Genomic DNA, 23,752 nt, shown 5'->3' on the forward strand with positions numbered 1-23,752 from the left:
TAAAAGTGAGGAACATTAACATTGAAGAAAAAACCCTACAACACATTGTGTCCCACTGATATCGTCTCTAAAAATCTGGAGATAATTGATTGTTTCTCGCGTGCAGACTGGAGTAAGACAGCTACCAACAACACCAAGAAGGTGAGCTCAGACAACCTGGGCAAGTCTCTGTCCTCCAGCTCCTTTGGCTCCACCACCGCCAACTGGACCTCCAAAGCTAAAGCGACGCTCAACCCGTTCAAACGACATAGTAACACAGGTGAGACCCGCTCAGAAAGGCCCTCGCAGCACAAACGCTCTCATACAGTAATTACTTAGAGGAGACTGTGAGACCGAGAGGACATGGAAGCAAAGAGAGGAGAAACATCCAGCGTGAGTTAGTCTGAAAAGAAAACCACCACCCTGTTTAGACAGCTTGTCTGAAGTCCATTGCTCTTTGTGAAAACACCGCTGCACATACTATGCCTCAGAGCTTTACTGCTTTAATAACACTTGTATATGTTAGCATGTAGCCTATGGCAGGCATGAGTGCGTGGACCAAATGTTCCCCTTATGCTGCGCAGCACTACTATGTAGTAAACAAGTTTGCATGCAGACTCCAGTGTTTTCTGTCCTGAATATGAAGATGAAAGGAACTTGAATCACCCCCTACTGTGGAAGTTAGTGTAGCTTATCACAACCCCGAAGCAAAAAGGCCTGTTTGATTCCATCATAGTTATATATTATAACGTCCTGCTCAGTAACAATCTCTGTTATTAATCCACCTTTCTCCTTGAATAAATTAGAACATCCTTAAATCACTTTCACTATTTAATGAACGGGATGATCCATAATAGTTGTTCAGTGACTCGGTTTGAAGGAAAGACTTTAAGTGCCAGTTAAACCCATCTGCATGCAAACTTGACTCCACTTGAAGATCAGTTCCTTTTTTCCGTGATTGTTGCAGGTTTGTCACTGTTACCATGAAAGCCTGTGTAATATCTCCTGGTACGTGATGTTGATGTGTGTGCCTCTGTGTTTGCTGTGTAGACAGCTATTCCAGCCAGTAACAAGAATGGAGGACCAGTGGAGGTAAAGCCTAAGCCGATTAGAGGGTTGTGCTCCTGCTTCCAGCATCATGTGATCTGATCTGGGTTTCCCAAAATGCTTCTGCTCTAAAATTAATCTGGAAATCCAAATTCTAGATGATGTTTAATTTGGTGTCTTTAATCCAAAAGAGGAAAACGTTCAAAGGTTTCACTAGCAGACATTTTGGGTAAGCAGCCACTGTGATTGTGCTGTGATTGTTTGGTTGCCATGATGTCATACACGTCCCTTGTTCCCCACCCCTGAGATACTCTGTTATAAGTGAGAGCTCAAACTCAATCCACTCATTCATATTTTGGCCTCAGGGTGCCTCGGGGTGCAGAAACAAGCGCGCCGTGTCGGGCTGCTTCCGAGCCGACATCTGCAATGTGTTTAATGATTTTGGATTTGTGCGAATTTGTAATAAGAGCACAGTAACACCAGGCTAACTCTGTGGTTCACATTAGAGTGAGTAACTGATGTGATTTCTTGTGTTTGCTCATTAAATTAACACCAAATGTTGAGGATGTCAAACACTCTGTTTGAGTCCCAACATTACACGATGCGACTGACTCCCAAAGAGACTGAACCTCTCTCTCTCTCTCTCTCTCTCTCTCTCTTACTGATTGTGATCACATTAAACATCTGCTCTCAAAATCAGAGAGGTGCAACACTTCCTACAGTTTAGTTTAATTACTTTAGGCACAATTGTATAATATCCCCAAACCATTTGTGGAAGGCTCTGACACTCATCCATGGAGTAGAATAAGCACGTTCCAGCAGGCAGAACTCGAATGTGTTTTCTAAGGATATTAAAGCTATTACTTCTTTATATATTTAAGCTGTGACAGAGACTGTGAACAACCACAGTTGAGTATAACCCACAGATTAGCACAAATTAACACAAAATTAACCCAAAGAACAAGCTCGATATTTGAAATTGCAGTAATATAATTACAAGAGGAGTCACAGAAACTACAGTCACCAGTTTTTTTTACTCTTAAAAGTGGAAAATCTAATATTTGTTTTTTAACTAATTATCCTAGATGGTTAACATGGGCTTCGGTGCAGTGAATGATGTATTGATTCCAGGTTAACTCCAGGTTAGTTTGAGTAGATGGACGGGGTCTGGTTATACTGGTTATACTGGTTGTGTCTAAAAAAAAAATCGGTGTGTGCAAGATGGTGCAATATGGAAACACTTGGCCGTCTTTGTTAAATCCAAGAGAAGCGTAACGTTTTGGCTGCCCGACTCTGATGACTTAACTCATGTGAGCGTACAATAACGTTAAACAGCGAGGTTCATCAAGTTCATCAAGTTATTTCTAATGTTATTGTTTGACTGTGGTTTACAGTTCTAGGCTAACCCCTGTCAGCTTGCCACATATCTGCTATAATAGCTATATTGGCCATTTGGAGTAACTTTATATTGCGTTTGCTACTGGCATTGCATTTAAGATTATTTGAGGCTAAAGGTGACATGAATAAACTTTTTATGTTGGCCACTTCAGATAGATCCATAAGCCTTGATGTTATTGATGTCGTCAAAAACTCAGTTCATTCCACGACACGCGAGCCACGCCTGTTTCTGAATTTCCAGAATGAAAATAACTGCAAGTCCATCGCAGATACTAAGATTAAGTAAGGATTAAGTAAAGGACTCTAACCTATGAGAGTGGGGGAGGAGGAGCTTTGGACAGTGAGGGGAAAGAGAGGAGATTTGCAGGAGGAAGCTTTCAGTTTCCAATTTCTTGGTTCACCTTTTTCTAATGTTACACAATTGCAGCTTTAAATGCTAACGTGCATGCTCAACAGGTTTGATTTTATGCTCCCTCTGTGCCCCCCCTCCCTCTGCCAGTCAGAAGATTAGGAAACTTTTCAGTTGGACATGTCCTTTCACTTTTCACTCTCACATGATCTGCGACAGCCAAAAGGAATGACTAATGTAATTCCAGCTGTAGTTTAACTCTGTGTACATGATGTGTTTAGTGTTATGGACTGAATCCATCTTTAAGTAATTTACTGTGTTTCCATGTGAAACAAAAAGACCCAAAGCAATCTTAAAACCACAGGAGAAGTAATTTGTCTGTAACAAATTTCACAACATGTTGTTTTGTTCCCACTAACATTAAAAAAAATCTGGTTCGTTTTGACCGCTTTATAGATGTCACTGTTCTCTGGGCTGATTTGGCAGTCCTGAAATCTGGACTTCCCCTTCTCTCGAGCACAGCGTACTCCCTGTGCGGCCATTGTGTCAGTCAGAGTCAGCCCGAATGGCAAGGGTAAAGTTGAACAGGTAAAGTGTCTCAGCCGCTGCATTATATCTCCAGGTGAGCTGAGAGAACAGGTGAGGAGAGATCTTTAGTCTCTTTGGGAGTTTGGAGGTTTTCGCCAAAGCTGTGATGTCAGAGTTTCTCCTTCAAACTGGCCACATTCACTCTGAGCTCAATTAGTACTCTTACTTTCATTCCCAGCGTTCCCAGCCTCCTCTCCACAGACAGCTGGGACTGTGTGGAACTGAAGAACACGCAGAGCCTTAATGGAAAGAATGAAAAGAAGTTTTTCCCTTTAATGCCAGCAACATGTTTTAAAAAGCTGAGGCTCTGAGACTTTTTCTTACTAAAACGAGCAGGAGAACAACGTTGTCTGCATGGAGTTCACTGCTGACTCGTGCGGTGAACTCAGAACCGTCCGTGCTGAATCTGTGTGCAGAACAGAGCTGATGATTTAAACCCCAGTAGTCAGGAGCTGAAGAGTGAATGGAGCCACTTTAAAGGTTACTGTTGTTCAGGGAAAAGTGCTTTCTGGAACATCTTTCAGACAGTCAACAAATATCTTTCATGGAAGACGCTTTGGGGAATCCACTCATGAATGATGCTGAATGATGCTGAATGTTGCCTTAGCTGTTGCCTCATGGTTCCTGTTCAGGTTGTGTGCTTTACTTTGGGGACCTGACACGTACTTTGGGGATCATGCTGCTCCATTTGTGTCAGCGTAGTGATCTGTCTTGGTGTGTTTGACCCACAGGAACTGATGCACATGGAAGCTCCAAACAGGATATTTCTCTCACTCTGTGATGGTCACACACACACGTGTGGTTGAAATCTCATATACACATTCCCTTACACACTTCACCACATTATTGCATAAATGCTTTGCAAGCTACAGACCTATGAGTCAAACGCCAAGTCCAACCTTCCATCCAGCACGCTGCCAATCCTTTTATTTATGACCTTCATCGATATGTCTCATTGCGTCCCTGCACGATTAGATCATCCCTTAAACCGCTTGGAAAATATTGGAAAATACTGTCATCGTGCACAGTAGTCTACACTGGTGAAAAATTTGGACCCTGTTCTGGATTCAAACCAAGCCCAGGACAAATAAATCAATTATTTCAAAATAGAATAATAAGCAAAACTGAACATGTGGGACTAAAGCAGACCCAAAACGAGCATGGTGTTCCACCAAGATAATCGGTTCATGACTCCCACACCCATCTTATCTTGATGCTTGACTATATAATCACAGCTGACAGTGTAATGAGATGTAGTGGCCCCATCACACTCCATCATGCTGTGCTGCAGTCAGTATTTTATTATCTTCCAGTAAGAGAAAAAACGGTTATTAGACATTTGTCACGACAGAGGATGAAATCATTTGGAGTGGCAGTGTTTCAAAGTTTAAAGCCATCAAACCTGCGGGTGTGTGGACCCCCTGATATATATTTCACTGTCTCTCCTTTACAGTACTGGAAAAACACAGTGAACCATGTCCTTGAACAGCTCGGCTGAGCACCAGCTAACGGGAGTTTCATTACTATGACCATAATTATTATGCTAGCCCATAATTATTCATACCCCTGGCATATTTTGACCTAAAGTTATTTTTATTCAACCAGCAAGGGTTTTTTTGACCAGAAATGACAAAGGTGTTTCCCAAAAGATAATAAGACGATGTACAAGAGGAATCATTGTGGAAAAAAAATTTGAGCAAAAGGTTTCATGTCCAGAATTATTCATACCCTTCTCAGTAATCAATACATAAGCCTTTATTGGCTAGCAATCAAACGCTAATTGCAGACCAGCTTTTTTGCACGTCTACACAGGCATTTTTGCCCACTCGTCTTTAGCAGTGAGCTCCAAATCCTTCAGGCTGGAGGGTCTTCTTGCCATCACCCTGATCTTTAGCTCCCTCCACAGATTCTCAGCTGGATTCAAGTCAGGATTCTGGCTCTGTTGAGAATCTTCATGTATTGCTTTTTTTTTCATGGTGCCATTTACTTTGATTAGGTTCCCTGGTCCACTGGCTGAAAAACATCCCCAAAGCATTAGGTTCCCACCACCATGTTTGAAATTGGGGATGGTGTTCTTTGGGTTAAAGGCTTCTCGTTTTTTTACGCCAAATGAAGGAAACATCATTGTGACAAAACAATTCCATTTTTGTTTCATCTGACCATAACACAGAAGACTAGAAGTCTTCTTCTTTGTCCAGATGAGCATTTCCAAAGGCCAAGCGAGCTTTTGTGTGCCTTTTCTGGAGAAGTGGCGTCCTCCTTGGTCTGCATCCGTGGAACCCAGCAGTGTGCAGTATCCGTTGGACTGTCTGCCTTGAGACATTGCCACCAGCAGAGCCCAGATTTACCAGGATGGCCTTGGTGATGATCCTTGGATTCTTTTTCACCTCTCTCACTATCCTCCTGGCCAACACAGGTGTCACTTTTGGCTTCTGACCACGTCCTTTGAGATTTTCCACAGTGCAAAACATGTTGTGTTTTTTAATAATACTTCGCACTGTAGCCACTGGAACTTGAAAACATTTAGATATGGTCTTGTAGCCCTTTCCTGACTTGTGAGCAGCTACAATGTGTAGCTGCAGGTCCTCACTGAGCTCCTCTGTCTTAGCCATGACTGTCCACAAACCAACTGCAGAGAGCTGCTGTTTTTTACCTGTTGAGTTGATTAAAACAGCTGTTCCCAATTAATTAGGGTAATTAGGATGCTTTAGACCAGCTTCGACTATTCGGAATGGTATAGAACTTTTGATTTTCCCAGAGACTATGACAGTTTGTGAAGGGTATGAATAATTCTGGACATGGCACTTTTTGCTGAAATGTAAATAAAAGCTGAGAAATGTTTTTTTTTCACACAATGATGCCTCTTGTACATCGTCTTATTATCTTTTGGGAGACTCCTGTGTCATTTCCTGTCAAAAAACACTTGCTGTTTGCATAAAAGTACCTTTAAGTTAAAATTTGCCAGGGGTATGAATAATTGTGGGCTTGACTGTATATATTCACTACAATTCTCTTCTTGTGACTCACTTGATGAAATTAAAACCAACCAACAGCAAGATGTCAGTCCCAAATCTACAAACAAACCCTCAAAGCCTGTGAGGAACCAATACCATCCCAACAAAAGCTTGTGTTTTTAAAACACAAGCTTTTGTTGGGATGGTAAGCATGCACTAGCTAGCATAACTCCAGGAGTTATGCTAGCTAGTGCATGCTTACTTTAGCCAAAAGTAATGAGCATCTATGCTGAAGGAAGATGTCTTTTGTCATGCAGTGAGAGTGCTGGCAGTGGGATTTAGAGAATCATTGAAGTGACTTTGGTCCTCATTGATGACTGCTGCAGTGAGTGGCATGTTACTGATAAGCTGCATAAAGTGTAAAGGATGCAAATGGGAACATGTTCAGTGTGTTCCACAGCTGTGCCATCGCTGTGCTCGTCCAGACGTTTGCATCCAAATGGGGACAAAACACTGTAATATGTTTAAGTCTCAGACATCTTTATAATGCTGGCTTTGACTCTTTTATATGCACAAAGTTTAGTTTTAAGAAGGAAAGAAAAACCACTCTGTGTCAGATATCCTTGTCTTTTGAGGGTCCAAATGACCTTTTTTGCTTTTCTGTTCCCATTTTTAAAAACCTTTATAAAAGTATTTATCTGCAGACATCTGAACAGCTCTCGGTTGATTTTGGGTTCCCCTCAGATTGGTGTTTGAGACTAATTTTACTGGAATGTTGATTAAGGGTTTTTGTTTTAGCTCTTTTGTCAGATTTAATGTGGGTTGATGTGTAACCTTATGTCACCCTGTATCTGAAATCTATTGTCAAGTTGGAACTAAGATTAGAGCTCAGACACGTCATCTTTTGCCTGCTGCACTAAAGCCCAGTATTTACTTTGAAGGCTGCTTTTCCTTTTTCCAGGTAGGCAGCCTGGTATCTTGCGAAGGCCAAATTGAAACCCCACGTCCTTCCTCATAGCCTCACTGATATCGCTGTGTAGCTCAGCCAGACCTAACATATGGAACTACTGAATGATACATACATCCTCCATTAACCGAGGTGCTTGTGAAGCATCTGTTACTGTTTCCAGTCAGATTTGACTGATAGGAAACCTCCACTGTGTCCTGCCTGCACCATGTGAGTCCACAAAGTTGGGATACGGTGAGACGTGGTGCAGAGATTAAAACTCAGATGAGCACGTCAGGCGAATCATGGACAGCTTTGGATGCAACACTTGGTTCGCCTCCAAGCAAAACAGAAAATACTTTCCAACCACCGTCTTTTTCATTTTATTGGCAGTGTTGTGTACAGAAATTGTCAGAATGTCTCAGCCAGGTCCAAGCCACTGAAGAACTGCAGATCTCGCATAGTTCGAGGACTTTTCACTGATTGTCTATTTTTAAAATGTTTATGTGTGTATCAGCTTCTTTGACCCGTCGCCCTTCCCGAGGTTCTCTCCAGGGGTACCTTTTCAGGTGAAACTGGATTACACCTTTGTTATCAAGCACAAACATGCTGACAGAGTAAGGGGATACAGTTTGAGTCGGTTCTTAGTCAACAATCACTTCTTTAACAGTATTTGCAGTAAAGAACAAAAAGTTCTAAAGTGAGGAAGGAAAATGGAGGCCAACAAAAAGATAATGGAGTGCAGATGAAAACATAAAATGTGTTGGACACCACAATAAAATAAATATTTTAGTCAAAAGCTTATCCAAAAATAATTTTTACTCTTTGATTTAAAGAAGTTGCTGATTGTGCCAGTTTCAGATTGTCAGACAGGGCGGTGATATTGACTGGTTTTGTGTCAGCGTTTGGCCAAACTAATAGTGCAAGAAAACACACAAATCCTGGCCGGACACCACAAAACTGTCCACATGGTCATGCCCAGCTTGCTCATTTTTACTTTGTACTGTCTCGTGTGTTGCCTGAGCCACATCGTGAGGTCTAATCAGCAAAGACAGTATGGGATGTCTGAGTTCTACTGACACTCGAATACACATGAAGTCATTTGCCATTTGCCTTCAGATCAGAGCTTTGTTGCTGCTTGTTGTCATCTCTCTAGATGAGGCCTGATTTGCTGCACAGTGTTGGCTGTGCATGTCATTCCAGTATCTCGCTCTGTCTTTTACTTCTAAGCACCAATAGAGCTCAGGACAGAGTCTAAGTAGAAGGAGAATCATTGCCAAGTGATCTGGTTGTTGTCTGGTTAATTTCTTCAAGCTTTGTCCAAAAAGTGAAACCCTGAAATATTCTGTCTTGTTAGGAGCCATTTTTATTTGCAAGTGTGTCATTTGGACACCAGGGTTGATGGATGAGGTAAAAACACAGTTAAGGAAATCAGGCAGATGATGAACAGAATTCAAAGAAGAAAGAGATTCAGTGACTGATCTTCTCAGTAAAGTTAATCTGGAGTCTCATAGTATAGTCCTCACAGCAAGAGGTCAGACACCTTCTGTCTTTAGTCGGAGTCCCAGGCCAACCATCACACGTGCTCAAGAATATTAGTCAAAGAAAATTAATTAAAACTGTTCAACTCTCCTGGTTTGAGTCAAAGCTTGCATACATACATTCTCCCTGTGGATTATTTAAAAGTCTTTAAAGACAAAAAGCTGCGTCCACAGTGCTACATGATGAGCTGCATTAGCTTTTTTATTTGTTTGCGTTGCCACTTGGAGGCAGCAGAAGCAGGGGGTGAACTGTGCTACAACAGCCACACACAGGACTTTTGCCTTTACACGTGACCTGGAGCAACATTTAAACTTAACAGCCTGCTGCGACCTCGTGCTGCGGGAAAGATCGGACGATAAAATCTGTGTGGGTTCGACTGCATAAGTGTAAACTTTAACATGTGATACTATCAGATCATCTGTGTTTCACATAACATTCATCAGCGCAGCTTTATTGTGTGGAATGCTTTAGGCCTGCGCAAACAGACTTGTTTGTCTAATTGCTTTACTCTAACATAAAAGCATGTACTGAAGAAAATGCATTTTTATTTGTACCTTAGAGGAGGGTGGTAAGCATTCTCATTCAGATCGTGGCCTGCGGTGGAAATGGACAGCGTGTTATTAAGTCATCTGCGCTGAAGGAGGAATTCTCTCTTTGTGTTTCCTACGAGGTTGCTTCACAGTTCCTCAGCGTCTTCACAGTGTCAATCTATCCTTGTATCATTTCCAGATGTTTGAGGTCGGAGCATCTCTCCATCACAGAGCAGGCAGATCATGACCAGGGACCGACCTGCTATTCCCAAACGCCTTTTCTATGACACCAGCTCAGCTCTAACACCCCTCACAGTTTCTGTCTCTGTCTCAAAGTGTACTCTGGTGTACAATTGAGGGATTAAAAAAAAATAAAACAGTATTCCCCGTAAAAATGTTGTCCATGTGTCAGAGGAGATGCAGAAAGAAAACAAAACATCTCAGTGTGACATCATGGGGCATTTTAAAAGTCAAAATGAATGAATAGGACCAGCTGCAACATGACCGCGTGAGGCCAGCGGCATAATCAGCGCTGTCATAATGCACAGTGAAAGGAAGTCGTGACTGCAGTCCACGCCAGCAGGAAATCATTGCTTGACCTTGAAGCTTTTTGTGTTGCAAAGGGACAACAGTTGGAAGAGATGTTGGGAATAATCGCTGAATGTGTAGTAAGACAACACAATCAATCAATCCATGCTTTGTTTAATCAGGCAGCGATAGAGAAGGAGCTTCTTTGTTTGAACAGCGTGATTTAGATGCAATCTCAAATATTCCCTGCTTTACAATATCAGACCAGGAGGTCAGCGCACAGACATACAGCGGGGAAAATAAGTATTTGACACATCAGCATTTTTATCAGTAAGGGGATTTCCAAGTGGACCATTGACACAACATTTCCACCAGATGTTGCCATCAAGCCAAATATTGACGTCATACAAACAAATCAGAACATATAAGTATACAAGTTAAACCACAATAAATAAAGTGAAATGACACAGGGAATAAGTATTGAATACATGGAGATAACAAGGGGCAAAATGACATAGAAAGCCAGGAGATCACCTGAAATCTGTCAGTATTGATAGAGAAATCCTGTCCCCTATCAGTACTAATTGATATCAGCTGCTTTAGTCCTAATTGATGGCCTATAAAGGCTCCTCATTACCCAGAAGGCACACAGGAAAGACTTCATGATGGGTAAAAGCAAAGAACTCTCTCAAGATCTTCGTAATCTTATCGTTGAAAAGCATTTTGATGGGAATGGTTATAGGTGCATTTCCAGAATGCTGAATGTTCCTGTGAGCACTGTGGGGGCCATTATCCGGAAATGGAAAGTGCATCAGTTCACCATAAACCTGCCACGATCAGGTGCTCCACGCAAGATCCCTGTCCGAGGAGTCCAAAGAATAATCAGGAGGGTTCTCCAAGAGCCAAGAACCACTCGGACAGAACTTCAGGAAGACCTTGCATCAGCAGGTACTGTTGTTTCAAAGAAAACTATAAGCAATGCACTGAACCGCCATGGCATCCATGCACGCTCACCACGCAAGACTCCATTGCTGAACAAAAAGCATGTCAAGGCTCGGTTAAAATTTGCGCAACAGCATTTGGAGAAGCCTGTGGATTATTGGACGACTATAGTATGGTCAGATGAAAGCAAAATTGAACTTTTTGGCAGTCATTCTACACACCATGTTTGGAGAAGAAATGGCACTGCTCACCACCCCAAGAACACCATACCAACAGTCAAGTTTGGGGGTGGAAGCATCATGGTTTGGGGCTGCTTTTCAGCAAGGGGTACTGGCAGACTTCATATTATTGAAGGCAGGATGAATGGAGAGATGTACCGGGACATTCTGGATAAATGGATAAATGAAAAGAGGGTGGACATTTCAGCAAGACAATGATCCCAAACACAAGGCCAAGGAAACAATGAAGTGGTTTCAAAGAAAGAAAATCAAGTTGCTTGAATGGCCCAGTCAATCACCTGACCTAAATCCCATAGAAAATCTATGGAGAGAACTGAAGATTAAAGTTCATAAAAGAGGCCCAAGGAACCTTCAAGATTTAAAGACCGTTTGTGTGGAAGAATGGGCCAGAATCACTCCTGAGCAATGCAGACGACTGGTCTATCCATACAAGAGGCGTCTAGAAGCTGTAATCACCAACAAAGGCTTTTCTACAAAGTATTGAATAAAGTGTGTTCAATACTTATTCCCTGTGTCATTTCACTTTATTTATTATGGTTTAACTTGTATACTTATATGTTCTGATTTGATTGTATGACTTCAATATTTGGCTTGATGGCAACATCTGGTGGAAATGTTGTGTCAATAGTCCACTTGGAAATCCCCTTACTGATAAAAATGCTGATGTGTCAAATACTTATTTTCCCCGCTGTATGCATGTGTTTGATTTGGCTCAAAGAGCATACATTTAAGTCGATTGCTTTGGCCCATTGTCCACAAGAATGTTCCATAAAATGTGAAACTGTGAAGACTGCTGGTATATCTATACCATAAATCCAGAATTCAGGATGACATTTTTAACAAGTAGACAAAATTATTGTCTCAAACTGCCACACCTGTAAAGAGCCCCAGAGCATCGTTAACTTCTAAGAAGTCTTCCTGGACTGAATGAGGAACAAAAGGAAACCCCTGAAGGTTTGATGAAGACACTTTTTGTAACTGAATGAACATTTTCCAGACATTCTCACATTAAGAGCATTGACACTAGTGTTTGGACTTCTATTCTTCTCGGTCTAATTTTGATGTATAACTTGCTCCCCGGTTAGCCCTAATTCTAACCTAAAACAAACATGCAGTTCACAAAATCCCATCAACATTTGGGACTTGTGAACTTTCTGGAGCTTGCATTGTTGCTGGTAGCTGTATGTTAGGTTATAAGAGGGTTGGTTCTTAAATTCAGGGTCACGGACAAAGCATATTAACACTTTCATATTTCATTTTTCCTCTTGTGCCCATTTTCTTTGATCGTTCATCATGTTCGGAGTCAGTAGATTATCTGGTAGCAGACTTAGAAGTACATTCCAGTCGTTGTTGTCCCCAGCATTGTTTCCTCCAATTTTCCCCCTGGAGGATCTTGAGACAGTCTCAGGTCAGACAAGATTTGAAATCCCTCCAGTGAGGGTCAACCCCAACGACTCTTCTCAGCTTGTTATGTTTGGGAAACCTTTGATTCAGTTTTATTTATATTGCTCTAGTTTCAAAGTGCTTTATATTATGGAAGTAAAGACCCTACAATGTTAGCAAAAGAACCATAACAATCAGACGATCTCCTGTGAGCAAGGACATAGTGGTGGGGAGGAATAACCCCCATTAAACTGGAAAAGGCCTCTGGCAGAACCAGAATTGGGCAACCATCTGCTGCGACTGATCTGGAGCCTGAAGAGAAAGATAAGGGAGAAAACCGGAGCACAGAGAGGCCACAAATTATATCCAAGCACATATCCAAATTATGCAGTTTTGATGACCTTGTATAAGCAACCACTTGGGAATAGTGGTAAGGAAGAACTCCCTTTTAACAGGAATAAAACCTCTAGCAGAGCCAAGTTATCCGCCACGATTGGTGGCAGGTGAGGAAGACAGAGACACCCTGTGGAAGATGAATAAGATGAATAATAACTAATAATTAAACAACATATGTTGTGTAAACACATAAAGCAGTGAGTGAAAAAAGGTGAAGACGACGTGTGTAATGTACAGCACATCTTTTTATATGAGTCCCATCACCTATGATTTAAACACATCTTCAGCTAAAACCATGATAACAGCGGTTAGGTCAAAATTATATACCGCATACTGTCACCGTTCCCTTTCTACACATTTTGAGTTACGATCTCAGCATCGAGTGCAACATGAAATTTCGACCCCATGTGATACGACCCAGAGTATCCCGGTTATATTTTCTGCTGGCTCATAAAATCCTTGAAAAAGCAGGTTTTTGAGCAAATAAGAAAAGAAAGATGGAGAAAAACAAAACAAAAAACCAGACGACATTTGGCAAGACAGGTAAATAATCTGCTCTAAGTCGAGTTCATCATAGCACCGTGAGATGATCAGAACTTATTGACTGTGTTTTCCCATCCAGACTTGTGATAAACTCTGCTGAGAGAAGCACAGAAAAGATTGTTAATCTTGAGAATTTCACTCATGGTTAAATAAAGCAGCAAAGATCTCAGGTTATGTAGTGGTTGGCACTACCTATGTGTTCTACGAGGGAGCTGTACTCTGGCATTTCTTTCAGTTCCTGTTGAATAAACAGAGTTGGTCCTGGCTTAAGTCTGGCCAGTGTTCATATCACCATCTTTGTACCGTAGACCTATTATGCCTCACTCTTGCAGTCCTCCTTGTCACTCTGTGTAGGACAACCTTCAGCTGTTCTGAGCAGTGTTTAAATTAGACCATGAACAACTTTCATGTAACTGTCACGTCTGAGCAAGAACATGTTTGACTTAACATATTTTATGTCATTTTATGAGTTCCAAAACAGTCTAAAGACAAATAAGAGATATTGTTTTCACAAATATCATGCTGAATGTAGATACTTTTGGCTCAGGGCAATCATGAGTGTGGTACATGGATCGTTTTCACAGGTAGGGTCAGATATTATTGCACATGACTGTAGAAAAATATGTTGTGTTTCTCCTGGACATTTTGACCTCACTCCCACTGCTGTGTTTTATTTTCTTGGTAAGTTGATTTAAAATATGCTGTACTTATGTAAATCCTTAATTTTTTCTTGGACTAAGGAATTCTGCTTGTATATTTTAAGGTTTTAACAACTGCCAAGTTTCTACATTTCTTCAAGCTTTCCAAGTTTTTGCAGATCGCATTTTGATATTGCATCGTATGAGTGCTGCAAGAAGTACAGTATTAAATGTCTGTGGGCTGAGTACTTGGTACTGCAAAAGGCTGAAGGCAGAAGATGAAATGATAAGTGGTACAATGTAAACGTAACTACAAAATCAAAGTTAGCACCAGGTCTTTGTGCAGCCCAGAGAGATCTAAGTGGACTCTCTGCATGTGCTCACCGTGTTGCCCTGGATGATGTGGTGCGGGCTGAAACAGCGGACACAGTAAAGTCTTGAAGGTCTTGAATAACTTTTGGTATTTATGTATTTTAGCACAATGTTTTAAACTCTCATGTCAGCAGTGATTTGCTGTTGCACTTGGGCGTTTCCTGATTTTTCAACCTATTCAACAAATTTTATAGCATTCTACGGCACTGTTGGCTCCTGTCAGCATGACTACGCACCAGCTCCATTTTCTAGCTCCATCTTAATTTCCTCAACCCTTGGCCAAGGTGTGGCCACTTCTTTCATAATCTCATTCTTTTGGTTACTATAAAGTTCACTAGGCCCTTGAATAACAAAGTCTGCATAAGAAGAGAGCAGTGGTTTTTAAAAGTCAAAATACTGCCAACCAGGAGAGTGCAGCATGCTGGAGGGTTCAGTTTTTGCACTCTGCTTGTCTGTGGTTTCAGTTTGTTTTCATTTGCTCTTTGCTATGATTTAGGCTTAAAAGTACTTGGTGAGGTGTACGTCAGGTTCTGGGTTTAGGCAATGCCAAATAACAACACTATCTCTGTGCTGATTATGGTGATCGCAGTGAGACTGATTGTACTCTTTATAATTTCATTCCCCAGAAAGTAGTCTGTCCACATCTATTTGAATTTAATTAACAGATTATCATTCTTGGTCTTTGTCTTCTCTTCCTTTTCTTTCTACCTTGTGTTCAGAGCATTCTTCGTCCTCTGCCTTTAGTCTATATAGTTTTTATATTTTACAGGGTTCACCATGATACCAGTGCAGTCCGAATGGTTGGTTTTACCATATGTTTAGAAACAAGTGATGAGCAATCACATGAGTCAAATGATCCACCCGATCATAATACATACCTTATTAATGTATCCTGTTTGTAAAGCTTTTAACTAGAAGTAATACTAATACATGAAGGCTAAATAACAAGTGCTAACATGTTTAATTTGATTGACATTTTCAGCGTGAATGACAGTATCAATGTAATCAGATTTCCTTCTAATAACTGGAACGAATCCATAATTAGGTCATAACACCCTGGTTTCCCTCTGTGTTTTTCATCCCTGTAGCTAAATACTACTCCAAACAAACCAATCCAAAGTGCATCTCCTCATCCTGTTCCTCCTCAGAAGTGGAGCCCAATTCCTCTTCCTCCTCGTCCTCCATCCTTCCTGTCAGCCAGATGATTGACAAGGTGAAAGGTTACTGTTCCACACACTCTGACAACTTCTGCAAGAACATCATCATGCCTGACACCTGCACCCACTGCACCAGGTTTTAGATTGCCCTCAGCACTTCTGCTGCCCCCCATTAGAATATGTTCTAGACCTGCTCACATTGTTCTAGAAACTTCTTAACATCCTGTTCACAGCTTCACTGAAAGGCTTCTGTTAAAGGTTCATACATGAAGCGCAGCACTGGAACATGAGTCATTATTCTGTACATGCCGCTGAACATTATTGAACCTTTTGTGTTCTGGAAGTACGTCTAACATTTCTGGATTTCAGCATTCAACTGTTCAGTCTGTTGGATATCTTCCTAATGTTCCCGAACTTTGTGAGAGCAAAATTTGATGTTTTGAAACGTATCCAAGTATTCTAAAGTTGTGTGACAGCCTCATTCCAAGAGAAAGGTTGTAGCAAGTACCGGCTGACTGAGAATTACAGAACATGATTATAAACTCAATGAAGCCTGAGTCAGTGCCCTGAGACTTTTGCACGTTCCAGAAATCTCCAACATTCGACAGTCCCTGTGTTTCGAAAACTCTCAGAGCCTCAACGGTTTGAGAAGCTTTGAATTGTAGAGCTCATCCAAGCAGTGCAGAGCTCTAAAAGCCTTAGTCAGAGAGTGTGTTTTTTAATTCTTCTGATATTCATTGAGATAGCCCCCTAACACTGTACAAGCCCAACACCCACACAAACTGTTTAGAAGCGTTCTGATTCTGTCTCAGCCTCAGAGATGTCCCTGAAAACTTTGTTAAATCGTGTATCATCATGTGAATTGTTTGTTTTGCTGTAGGAGCACATAGTTTTTTGTACAATTAATTCAACAATCTGCAAAAATTATTGATATGTGTTCTCATTTATGTTAAATTTACAAGGAGCAGGCCGGTTTGTCAGACTGTACTCTAATTTGATTGGATATTTTTCCTCAGTACAGAGTATGCAATAACGTGATTAAATTCCTTTGTACAAAAGTCCCAAAAGGCTTTTCAAGAAATATGCTTTTTTTATGAAATATGCTTAAACGGCAGCCTGTGAACTCATCAGAATTAAGTCAGTCAACAAAATTATTCCGATTAAGAATGATAAGAGAAGCTACAGGGTGGTCAGTGACGCTGATGTGATTCTACTGTATCATATCAAATTACCAAAATTGGCCGACTTGGCTGCCAGAATGTAAGATGAAACTAGGAGCAAGGGGGAGTGATCAGAGGGGTGAGGAAAGACAAAAAAATGAAAAAAAAAAAAAAAGGATGTTATCAAAGAAAAAACTAGACTCTTAGGTTTGGCATCTTTTTAATACTGTGATGTTTATTAAAACTGTCCATTTGTGCACGTGTGTGTGGAGCCATACCCTCTGTAAATATAGATCTATGTATTCTATGTGCCTTATTTTTATTGTGAAAATCTGTCTGGATGGTTGATTTTATTCATGCCTTTGTAAGGTCCTCAAAGGGTCACTGCAACTGTACATACTTTATGCTTTATATACATGCTTTAAGTTGTGATGACCAAAGGGGCAGAAATAGGATGGACACACACAAAAAGAGAATTGAACAGAATATAATCTCCACCGGGAAAGGCCGATTGATCAAGGTGTTTTCAAATACTCATTTAACATATTTACATTTATTAAAAATATTATTATCATGAACAAAACTTGGTATGTCTATTGATGGAATGCTTGAGTTTATCAACACATATTTTGATTTTCAGACTCCATTTTTGAAAATGTTGTGCTCATATATAATTACTGTAATATTTCCCACATGTTTGGTGGTTTATTGGATAAAAGATGTTGAAGCTTTCTTGTGCATGTCAGCCAGAGTTTAGCAATCATAGTGGTAAATTCTTTACTGTTCACATTTGGAGGTTTGTTTTCTTACTCTTGTTCTAATATCTGCTCTTATTCAGAATTTTGTGATAGTTTTTTTTAAGGTAATACAACTGCTAGAATGACAATATTATAGCCTAAAGGACTTATGGATAAGTTTACCCAGATCCCAGCAAAAATGCTAAGTCTGCCGATGTTGTGGTTTAGACAATACAACTCAGCATCAGTGTGTCTTTTTATATCCGATATTCAAATTACTACAAGTATTTTGCAGACCTCCTTTTAGAAGGAACATATTTTTAAGAGAAACCTGATGACAGCCAAGTCTGTAGATTACCCAGCGGTCCTGGAAGTGCAAGAGGAATTCCATCCTAGTCCTTTCATGTGGTGGCAAATATCTAAAGCAGAGGAGATTTAAATATATCAGCATGAAAAACGAGAGGGAACAGGAGCAGTGACAGAGGATATTTTTGTTCTCGTAATTCAGCTGAACTGATCCATGAATTTAATCATCAGTATCATTTTTTTCTTTTTAAGAGAATCAACTGAGTTAGCAAAATAATCTACACTTATTTCTCAAAATGTAAAAAAGTCAATATCAGTTTCATATTAATGTTGTTTCATCACCTTCTACACAGGTAAAGCAGCATTTTTACATATGGTTTAATTTGTAAAGCCATGAAAGTCAGCACTTCCTTCCCTTCCTTAGACTTTAAATCCTGATAAGAATTCCTTTGTATAATAAAGAGATATAAAAAGAAACTCCATGGCACACATGCAGCCACCATGCAGTGATCAAGTGTGATATTCATTGTTTGACTGTGTTTGTATCATGGACAACATCGTCAGTCTAGGTATGCCACACTGCATTGACATTTTTAACTGGCTGCAGTTTATACAATATTTTATTAAATTAAAAATGTTGAAAATGTAATTCCTCATTGCTGTTAGACCAAAACTGCGCTTTCAAATCCGCTGGATAAACTCACTTTTAATTACTACCAAATTAAAAATAACTAATTCCCATGTTTTAAGGCCCCTGAGACCTAAACCATCACAGGTGGTCATCCTAACCCTGTTCCTTTATTCCGATTTTCTGGAAGCAGTGTAAATAGCTTTTGATATCAGTTGGAATCATTATTGTCTGGGAAGACAATTTAAGAAGAACAGAAATAAAATATTCCGATTGGCGACTGGGTTGTGGCTGATGAGAGGGTTAACGACTTGCACATGAAATGTTATCCAATTTGCCACCAAACAATCAAACGTAATCTTTTTTCTTTATTTTATCAATCAAATTTAATAGAAACATACACTCTGCACATTAGACCACGTGTTAAATATATATATAAAGTAGTAACATTGTATCAGTATTTAAAGCTGTAAGAGGCTCAGTTAGTAGTTAATTTGTAATGAAATTTGAAAAGTTCACTGTTACATTTAGAAAAATATAACTTGTGTGTGAGTGACATCGTAGTAGTAGACCTTTCTTTGCCCGGCAGCACTTTAACTCCCATTTACACAATTAGCACTGGAGCATTCTTGGTGTTGCATTAATAAAAGACAATCAGTCAAACAGTTTTATGATGGTCTTTTGTCACCACCATAAAATTTCATGAATTCTGTCAAAGTGGGGAAAAAGCACCATTCTGTTCTAATAGAAGCCTTTTTTGAAAAAAACAAACAAAAAACAAATATGTGTGCTATTCTGTTCCATTGCTTTGAGCATCTTTTGAGCAGTGTTTATTGTGTTGTATGCTATTTATTTTGTAAATGTTTTCCTGTGTCCGGTTAACCACAAATTAAACTTACTGGAAGGGAAAACCATAGAAGATGAACATGGGGACCTATCTGAGGTCTTTTTTGGTATTCAGACTCATTGGACCTCCACTCATCAGCTGTTGGCTAACTGGACTTCCACTGCCTACATGGAGCCAACAGCATTCAACACTGCAGAATGTATTGTAGTAGTCACACATTGTACCCCTTAACCCCTGTTTCTTTTTTCTTTTGCCCAGAGTGGCAGAAGAATGCACTCTTCAGCACTCAGAAACAATTCCCTTGAGACTGTGAAAGAAGAGCCGAGGCCTTTTTGGCAGCTCCGTGCGGGGGCATAGCTCAGTTATCCTGTCAGTCACTGGACTGGCTTCAGAAATGCCTTAAAATGTTCATATCAAGCACGACTGCCCAAAGAGGACAACACACACACACACGTCAGGTTTTCAAATCTGTGGGGACATCTAATTAACGTAATGCTTTCCTTAGCCCCTTACCCTAACCATAACCCAATTGTAACCCTGGCACTAAAACCACATTTTAAGTCTCAAAAATGCCTTCAAACTTGTGGGGTCCAGGATTTTGGTCCCCACAAGTATAGTAAACTTCCCATTTTTGGTCTCCACAAAGATGTGAATATATGCTCACACACACACGCACACACACACACACACACACACACACACACTCACACACACACACACACAAACGTGGATTACCAGGTGTGCACACAAACTGAATTTTCCTGACTGGAACAAGGCTGAATGTTTGTGTGGTAACAAAATGAAAAAGTACACACAGAGTGTAAGGAGACTTCTCAATCCAGACAGGCTGAAAACAAAAGTCATGTGACAAAATCAGATGAACCCAAACTCTGCCCAACGCCAAGAAAAGGCCAATAAAGAGCCTTAAAGTTAAACTCACTCGCACTGCTTGGCTGAAGAGGCCAGAATTCATTTTATGTTTCTAATCAAGCAGAAATTAATTATTTTAATGAACTGCCGATGCCCACCTTAACTTTTTGAAGCCGTTTGTAGACGAGTTCTTTAATCTGTCTGCTCTTGTGCAGAATTCTTGTTCCCTAACGGCTCTCTGGCAGCTCAGCATGCAGTAGCATTATAGTCACTGTTCAATCAGATATCCAAACTCAGTAAACGTTACGAGTCCCGTTTCGTTTCCTCTGGGCTGGCTCGTCCACTCACAGGTTAAGTCCTCCCACATCTCTATTTTCCTCTAACATGACGTGTGTACAGTTGCATTTAATGTAAATACTTCATGTCACCTGCACTATGTTTAGTTGACGGATATTGTATCACATGCAGATGTTTCACAGAGGATTGTAACTCATCTTGGCTTTTGCTGTGTTTTAGCGTTTGTACTATTTTTTCTATGATTCTGTGAACGCTTGTCCTCCCTTCACGGCTGCGTTATTGCCTGGTTTTTCTGTGAGGTTATTTTGTGAAAGCACGCTTTAGTTTCAGCATTAAAGGGAATAAAGGTTTGACATGATTACAGAGCCGGAGTCAAACTTTTGTGTTGCTTCTTTATTTATTTTTTTGTGACATATGACTTTGAGTGTGATCCATTTCAGTTAAGAACACAGAGGAAGTTCCCTGCTATAGTATAGTGAAAAGATTTCTATCAAGCCAAATCATGAATTGTTGTTTCTTTCATAATCAAATGATGGTGAAAATAAAGAAGGAAAGAGGCTCTGCTGCAACAGTGCAGATAAGAGCCAACAAGGTCTGATTTAAAAAGAGAAGGAAGCAAAAAAAAAAGAGGACAAACACTACCTGATCAGCCGATGGCATGGATTACCAAGTGATGGCATCCCGCAAGGATTAAAGGACATCAGTTTTACATTCACCCTTAAAAATCACTTTCAGTGCCATCATTTGTGCAGAAACAAGGTCTGAGGCAGAAGAAAGAAACTCAAGTAAGAAAACATCTGGAAGTCCCTCAGAGTTGCTGCTGTGCCCTAGAAACGAGCCAACCGAGGCAGTTCAGGCTTCTAATAAGGATGCCTCCTGGGTGCCCCCTGGAACCCACGGAAGATTTCTTAGGCCGCCTTGGAGTTGTTAACTCACCTCATTCGAGCACATCTTGAGATCTCCTGCAACGATCGGGAAGATGCTGCTGGGAAGCGCGTTTGAAGTAGCTCGCTTAGTACGGTGCCACCATGACCAGACTTGGATGAGAAAGTGGATGGACAGACAGGTGTTTATATTTCAGTACACGAGGCCCGTGGGTTTTCCCATCCACTTCTACTTCTACTCAGCCTTATACAAGTTTTATACAATTTTAAGGTGCAAAAATTGAACATATATAATGAATGCTGTCCATATTTTTTGAAAAATGGTCCATCAACCTGCTTTCAGGTCTTTTTTTATTGTTCAGCAGGAATAACTAAAAGACTATGAAAAGATAAGAGGCTGAAATTTTCTCTGACCTTTCATGCCATCAAACTGAATCAGGATTTGTAATTTGGCAAAGATACACCAGAAAATGTCCAAGTATTGGCTGGTTAAGTTAAGATAAAAGGTCACACACTAGTAAAGTCTCAAATTTTATTGAATTAATTTAAAAAAATGTCTGAGGACTGTTCCACATCACTAAAGCATGCTATAAGGTTACTTGGTAGATATCTGAGTTCATCAACTTAGCCACAAGTCAAATGGGAGAAAACACAAGACGTCCTAGGTCATTTCTCATAGTGTGCATGGAGATGAGGTGGTTAACACATTCTTACACAAACAGTCTAAACAGTGTTCACTCAGAATTCACTGGTTTCGCTCTCTTGACTCCTGAAATTGATTTTAATGCCACAGCGTCTGGATAAAGTATGTGGTTTGGAAGCTGCTCTGAGTAGATGCTTTTCTGAGGTTAGAGAGGTTCCTGCTGCTGCACGGTGGAGGAGATATCCTGAGGTCCTGGACTGGCGCACAGCCCTGTAAGGGAAAAAAGACCAACTCAAGTGCACATTAGTTCAGTGGCCACACTTTACTCTGAAATCTAATCTGAAATCTGAAATGTATAGAATTTAGAGGTGAAACTGACCATATGGAGACAGAAAGTAACTAAATATGAAGTATATAGTGTACGTGCTCTTATCTTTGTGGATCTGGCAGCTGTAGCGATTATATTTTCAGTCTGCCTGGCTGATCTGGATGTTCTGATAGACTGAGCTTCATGATTTGCAGCTACAAGGTATGAGCATGCATATTTCTATAAACCGTATATATAGTGGTAGATCTAAACAAATATGGACCATACAGTATGTAATATAACAAACATACAGTACTGCGCTATGATCAGGGCTGCACTTTTTCTCCAAGCAGCAGATCACTGAATCACTTTCCTTTATGATAAAGCATGTAACTACATGCTTTATCATAAAGGAAAGTGATTCAGGGCTGGATCAAGTGACCCTGAATCCTCCCTTAGTTATGCTGCAATCCGGTTGTTCAGTCTGACGTCACTAGCCGTGTCTGGGTCTAAACTCCGCTGCAGGTCCATATATCAAACGATCACTATGGCTTTACTGAGAGTTGAAAAACTGTCTAAATTCTTTCATCTTTAATAAAATGATCAGCGTTCTGCTCTACCAGGTGTAACAATTGAGTTTAACATCCAGGCATCCATGAAAACGGAATTTATGACATTTAACGGAGTTAGAAGTTAGCAGGGAGTTAGCTCGCTAGCTTCTATCTAAATACAATATAGCATGTCCTGACTGCGGGGTTTTGGAAACAAATTAAAACGTACAGCTCTGTTATCACTTCCAACATAAATGAAGACAGAAAACTAAACAGCAGTGACGTTTGTAGGGTTACTGAAGTTGGGCTAGCTGGTGTATAATGGTGTGCTACGTGACCGCTAGCGACACAGCTATGTTAGCATAATATAAACAAGCTAACTTTTTTTCCACTCGATAAAAGTTAACGTGAGTGTTCTCGGTGGTCAGGAACAAATGTAATCGCATGGCAGGATGCTGTAAACGGACCAAACTTCAGCCAGGAGAACAACTGAGATAATCCATCCACAATACGAGGTTAGTCATTCATATACTGCTGCATGGGCTGGGCTGTAGTTACATCCTAAGGTTTTAAAAACTGAGCTTAAATAAATGATTAACGGTAATAAAAGCCGAGGGAGGTCAACAGTGATCGCTGACTGTTTTAGGAGCTTTTTGAGATCAAATAGAAGAAAATACATAACATTAAACATGTTAACAACACAAATGCCATATTAAACGCAGACTACTTTAGACCCGGAAGTAGGATTCATCACGTCATCACTGAACAAGCGGATAGGTGTAGGCTGCTGGGGGATTCCCATGATGCACTGTGCGTTTCTTTTCACTCACTATGTGTTAATAGACCTCTCTGCACTGAATCATACTTGTTATTAATCTCTGGCTCTCTTCCACAGCATGTCTTTTATCCTGTCTTCCTTTTCTCATGGCAACCCTCGTCACCCCTCCCTGAGCCTGGTTCTGCTGGAGGTTTCTTCCTGCTAAAAGGGAGT

The 23,752-nt window shown here is 40.4% G+C and overlaps 1 protein-coding gene across 4 annotated transcripts in view; it reads left to right on the top strand.

Annotated features, from left to right (window-relative positions):
- adgrg6 (adhesion G protein-coupled receptor G6) overlaps positions 1 to 23,701 on the top strand; it is a 109,018-nt gene extending 85,317 nt beyond the window's left edge. For 2 of the 4 annotated variants that reach the window (XM_085246454.1, XM_085246457.1), the window contains 2 exons: positions 107 to 259; positions 15,463 to 20,747. In XM_085246454.1, the coding sequence (XP_085102580.1) occupies positions 107 to 259; positions 15,463 to 15,674 (365 nt within the window). In that variant the 3' untranslated portion in view covers positions 15,675 to 20,747. Of the gene's footprint in view, positions 1 to 106; positions 260 to 1,029; positions 1,072 to 15,462; positions 20,748 to 23,656 lie in introns of those variants that run through there. The other 2 variants (XM_085246456.1, XM_085246455.1) reach the window with 2 other exon arrangements.
- Positions 23,702 to 23,752: the final 51 nt, after the last annotated feature.

Source organism: Mchenga conophoros, linkage group LG15 (assembly GCF_057382185.1).
Source record: "Mchenga conophoros isolate Kocher_MC1m ecotype Shallow Benthic linkage group LG15, M_conophoros_male_GT1.1, whole genome shotgun sequence".
Taxonomy (NCBI): domain Eukaryota; kingdom Metazoa; phylum Chordata; class Actinopteri; order Cichliformes; family Cichlidae; genus Mchenga; species Mchenga conophoros.